The sequence below is a fragment of the Thunnus maccoyii genome, chromosome 9 (assembly GCF_910596095.1).
Source record: "Thunnus maccoyii chromosome 9, fThuMac1.1, whole genome shotgun sequence".
Taxonomy (NCBI): domain Eukaryota; kingdom Metazoa; phylum Chordata; class Actinopteri; order Scombriformes; family Scombridae; genus Thunnus; species Thunnus maccoyii.
In genome coordinates this window covers 5,675,013-5,681,012 of record NC_056541.1, presented here as the reverse complement: position 1 = coordinate 5,681,012, position 6,000 = coordinate 5,675,013, and the positions used below count along the sequence as shown (strand labels likewise).

At 40.1% G+C, this 6,000-nt stretch overlaps 1 protein-coding gene across 1 annotated transcript in view; it reads right to left on the bottom strand.

Moving 5' to 3' along the window:
- The window catches only part of LOC121903738 (protein unc-13 homolog B-like), a 202,444-nt gene that overhangs the window by 178,882 nt on the left and 17,562 nt on the right, over positions 1 to 6,000 (bottom strand). The window contains exon 2 of the mRNA XM_042421073.1: positions 5,631 to 5,660. Within this exon, the coding sequence (XP_042277007.1) occupies positions 5,631 to 5,660 (30 nt within the window). The remainder of the gene's footprint in view (positions 1 to 5,630; positions 5,661 to 6,000) is intronic.

Here is a 6,000-nt window from a genome sequence, read left to right as displayed (position 1 = left end):
CTGCTTAAATAAGACTGAGGGCTCAGCGTCCTGCACAGCGAGCAGTACAAGCAATGCTCAGACAGTTTGGTGTTTTTCTGTGAAATTTGCTTTGCCCGTCTGTGCGGTATTTTGATGCCCCACAGTGCACAGGTGGGAGGAGAGGCGCAAACAGGTGGGAGGTTAATTCAAATGATGCAGTGCAAACAAGTTGTTGGTATTTTGGTGGAGGCTGGGTCTTACTTTACGTCAAGAATAGACGTCTGAGAACCACGTCTGTTTCTGGCTCAAAGTCAATCAGCTGGCAATTTGTTGATTTTGTCAAAACTAAATACTTGGAGCAAATGTGCTGTTCTCTGTGTGTTTGGTTTCCTTTGTCTCTCTTCTTTTTCTGTGTGTGAACAGTGTGATGTGAGTTTTCCCTGTTTGTATGTGTAGTCTGTCCTCTTTCCAGCTCTGCATGATGAGAGGAGGTTGTGTGGCTAAGGTTATATCTGTTTGGTGGCACCTGGAAGATTATTGACACCCTCCTCATCATATTCTTCATACATCTATCTATAATTTTGTCATTCTGTTTTTCCATGCTATAATTTTGCTTTCTTTGCTTTTTGCTTTCTGTCATAAACAAATTTGGGCATTTTAAAATGTTAATGAAGTCGGATGAAAAGTCAGGAAAACAAGAAAAACAGTAGGAGACTATTAATGTCTGCACTTTGAGGCAAGCTGATCAATCTGATCTGGCCGATATCATCATCCCAGGAGTCTGCTTGCTTGGCTAAAATCAGAATAATGTGCTTTAAATCTTCCAAACTAATCGACTGACACATATACCAGCCACAATCTCTGGGGACGTCCACCACTGGGGTTTCAGGAGGGCCTTGGACAGCAGCCAACTCCCCTGAGAAATGAATGTATTGCTTCTTACGATTTAGATAAATCAGATCATGTTCCCCAAACTGGGGCATTAGAGTGGGACAAACTCTACTAGTTGTGTCTTGAGACTAATAATCATGTCACATGACAGAATGGCATCCTGGGTATACTCTCCATCACCTACATGACTGGGTGTTACAGCAACCAGGAAGTGCATTGTTTTAGGTCAAATTTTGTATTTATATAGATATGGGTGTCATTTAAATAGTTCTAGCCTATTTGCTCATAGTTGCTGGCTTACAAAGACGCCCTGAATAAAAAGATATGGTGACAGAGTCTAGGGCCACATTTTACTGTGAGATTATTTCCAAGCAAAGACATTCAAAGAGTACTGAAAGCTGGATAACTCAGGCAATTATAACTTCTGTAAAGCTGTTTGTCATACTGTACAATGTCAAATACAGTAAGTTTATTCCTCTGATGAGAAGAAAGTGGACCTGACATATTCATGATATATTTCATGATATATACATGGTGCACACTATGTATTTATGGGATTATTCACAATGGGACAATCTTCCTTAAACAGTAACAGCAAGCCATTTGCAGAGGTAATGTGTGGAAGCATTTTGGGATTATGATTTCCTGCCTTACACTTAACATTACCATTACATCAAATCTGCAGTCTCCTGTATAGTTTGTCGCTCTAGTGAGGCAGCTGAGGCTCATTTTAGCTTGATTTGTTGAAAAGTGACAGCCTTAAAGGTTAAGACTACTTACAAGGCATCATAACTCAGATTGAGGATGCAGCTAAACACATGGCAGACAGTGCACATGGCAGGTATCTATCAGAGTTCTCCAGCTAACGTATTCTTGTCTCTCCAAACTGGGATAAGGGCTGATCTGGGTTTCTAAAACTAGCTGTGATGTTTTCATGCACAAACCATAACCACTTGGCGCATAGACCCGTTACAGCGTGTATGTAAACCCACTCAGTTGCCTTTTGCTTAGTACCTTATATTCGCTGGATTTGATAAGTCCAATCATTATTATTTGATTAAATGCTACACTGTTTAAAGTACCTATTGTCCCGGCTTTTCTCTATATACACACCCTCCCATTCACTTGAATGAGAAAGTGTGTCCAAACTTTTGAGTGGTACTGTATTTCCAAAGCTACTGCTACTCCTCCAAAGATTTTCAAGTTCCAATGAAGGTCTGCTGAGTCTGAAAGCCAGTGGAGTTTTCATTTGGTTCAATTGGTTTTGTATTACAAATTAGTTTAACTGTACAAAATTTAAAGCAGTATCGGGAGTAGAAATAATTCAGGAGAACTGCAGAATAAATTAATTAAAGGGCACTTGCACAGTGGCTGTAGCAACATCATCAGTCATGTCCTGTTTTATGAACCCTGGGAGAGTCAATCCAATCTCCTCCTTCCGCTCTGAAAATCTGCTTGACGATCGGAGGCCAGAGGCAGCCAATGACAAATCATCTCCTGTATCTGGAGACTGTCTCTGTCTCCTAAAGACACTGAGGGATTTGTCTCCATCTTCTCCTTTATGTCGGGATGACACGTTGTCATTTCAGGCTAGCAGGTGGCCCTTTGTCTATGATGATCTATTGATTTTTCTCTCTCCTCCTAAGGCTTGATTTCTAATTCTCCCACTCATTGCTGTTGCTTTCCCCTCATCATCGCCTGGGGAGAAGACGGAAGAACGGACAGCTGCAGCCAGTAAAGATGTAAAAAAAAAAAAAAAAAAAGACGCAAACAAAGAAAGGTGGACAGGAAGATGGAGTCCCACATACTACTGACAACTTCATCCCTGAAGGAAAGATCTGTTTGTATTTTTCTGAACTTGTCAGCTGTTGGAAGATGCAGATGCAAGAAAGGTCTCTGTGACATATCTACTCAGAGAGATTCAAATATGGGTTTTCACATTAACACACATTGTAAAGGAACAGGAACAGTACACGTGAGACAATTGCTGTGTCTCAAATCGCATACTTCTGTACTTACACTTAACATTTTGAGTGCATAAGTGCGTTCACACTGAGAAGTATGGAGAAATGCAGTGCACTGTGACTACCCGGATGGTGCACTAAAAACGATGAAAAAGTTGAGTGTGGAACTATGGACACTTCTCACCCTCAATGGTCGCCATCTTGGCTACGTAGCGGAAGGGGAGGGACCACTTTTCAAACTGGAAATGGCGGCCGGGTACGTTGTAACTACGGTGAACATCGCCACATTATACAAATATAAGTTATACATGTGTTTTTAGCACTAAGCACCACTATACTGTTGTCGGATATAAGCCATCAGTATGTTTTTTGGGTTAATTTAGCAGTCTGTAATGATTTGATGGCGCGAATGCTAACGCTAGCTAATGCTAATTTGCGATCGTAATTTCCGGTAAGTGCACAACGGCTGTGTTTGATTTGAGATAACACTACCCTGTCAAAATTTGCGCACTACGCCAGTAAGTACATAGTGTACACAGTGTACTACATGAAAGTGTACTAACAGAAGTATGTAATTTGAGACACAGCTAATAAAACACTAACATCTGGCAACTAGCAAGTGCAGCTACACTCCATTCAATGGAAAGCTCAACTGAACCCTTATGGGACATCAAGACTGTGGTCAAAGGAAGATCACTAATTTTACTCAATAAGTCCTCATACCTAAATTACAAAATCGGTTAGGGCTGCGGTTTGGGTTAAAAGAAGCCAAAGTTCAATGTTGATAGAGGATGGGATACAAATACGAGGTCAAACACTTTGTATGCCCCAATTATCTAACCTGACGTCCCACCTGACACAGTCATTATACTGACAACCACCCTTAGCAAGTGGTTTGTGAGGAAAACATCAGCACAGGTTGGTTTAAGCAACTTGGTGAGGCCTTGCCCTGTTTGGTACTTTCCCAGATGTTTTCTATAGAAGCTACAGCTGGGGACAAACCTGAAAACTAGCTGAAACCTACAAAAAAGACTGGACAGACCACAGATAAAGCTTCAACCAATTGGCACTGGTTTTTCTGTCTCTGTCTTTGATTGTCAGGAAGGAGCATAAACCTTACAAAAGGTGATTTCCCTGATGGAGAGGCGTGGGTAATGTGGACTGTGTGGGTAGTCTACTGGTGGAATTGGAGGTGAGTGAAGTTTGTAAAACGAGGCTAACTTTAGTTTCTGGTTGGCTGTGTAGGTCTTTGATTTTATGTTGTAGAGACATTCAATCACTTTACGGCTCAATCAGTTTTTCCTCCATTCCATTTTTCAGTGCACTCTCATACATTTCTTTATTCATTTACCGATACTAGTTCATAATCAGCACCACATCATGCATGTCCCCCCCTTTAGGGAAGCTTTTATCGGAGTGGGACGTTAACCAGATGTACATTTGCCAACAACTTTGGTCCTTATCCTTAAAGCCATCTCGCCTGTAAAACCAAAACATACTGTTTTGAAAACACCTCTGATAAATCTCTCAAAAATCTCACCATTGTGAGGCTTGTCCAAGTTTGTTGTCAACCGTGAAATGGGTTCATTGCTGCCCTTTGGCCATTGAGGAAAAAAACACACCCTATGACTGGGGTTCTCATCCCTCTGGTCTGATAGGACAGTAATGAGACCATTACCTACTTGGACAGTGACACAAAGGCAGCATTTATGCTTTATTGGAAGTGTTTTCAAACTGTACGTTGGTAAAACTTCAAGGATGAGGACTAACTGGCTGGGAAAACGTCTAATTAACTCTCCCACCTTTGATAAAGTGCAGCACACAGCCATTTCACCATACTTTTCTATGGGAAGCATAGAAAAGTGGTAGGTAGAGTAAGACCAGTCTCATATTACTGTATTGTAGAGCTACGCACTGAGCCTTGCCTTTTGAGTATTAACCATATCGTGTCCTACAATTTAGAGTAAAAACTATACTGAAACTTTTAGCCTTGTTAACCAAATTTTTCATCTTATATTGAGTGATTTAATTTATGAATTATATACTTATTTTGATCAAGCATATTTGGGTATTAATGGTGAATCACAATTTTTAAATGAGAAAAACTACTAGAAATACCAACTTGTGGTTATATGCCTCTGCCAACAAGTCAAGTTTCAGTTTACATCCATGTCTGTTCAGAGTCATGTAGTATTTCTAGTGAAGACTTCAATAAAATCACCACAGTTTCAAAGCAGGCACCCAAGATTAGTGTCACCAAGTCAGTATCCGACCAAATGTGATCTATGGTCACAATCTCCCCTTCTGTTCCTGAGTTATGGTGTTGAACAACAGCCAGAAGTTGACCTTTTCGATATAAAATATCAACACTTCATCATTTTATCCTGTTAGACATTTGTGTGAAACTTTGTCTAGCATTAAATTAGCATTAAATTAGCATATAAATTCTTGACCACCAAATTCTAATCAGTTCATCCTTGAGTCCAAGTGAACATTTGTGCCAAATTTGAAGAAATTCCCTTAGGACATTCCTGAGATATCACATTCAGGAGAATAGGACGGACAGACAGATGGATGGACGGATGACCCAAAAACATAGTGAATGCAGAAAACTTTCAGCTATATCCATCCTGAATGTCAAAACTGTAAAGTTTTCAACGTTCAAACTGGAAAGTCAACAACCAATAATTCAGATGAAAAAGTCTAATTGTTGCGTGCAACACAGCTGTCACTCAAGAAGTGGCTAATCTTTCTTATTATCATGATTATAGCTTAACATGTTCAATAACGAAGGAATGATTTATTAGCTCTTACCTGGAGGCCCATGGAGTTTGGCTTTCTTTACTGGAAGAGAAAAAGAGAAAACACAGATTAGTCACAAAGTAAGAAACAGTGACACACAACTACACTCGCAGTATATTTATTTATTTCTCTTGCATGCAATTGTGGCATTATTGCTGTACTATTCCCCTGCACTATGATAATTTAATGTCATTTATGTTGTCTTTGTTGTTTGGGGTAGGGTGGCTTTATGAACCCTCTAGCCTGCATGCCGCTTCTCCCGCTTTGTCAGCTTCAACTTTGTGGTAAAATTATATAAAAAGTGGCTGATAATTCACAGCCAGAACTTGAAAAGAGCTTTAAAACGTCTGCCTTATTGTAATTGTGTTGAGAAGCATGAGAT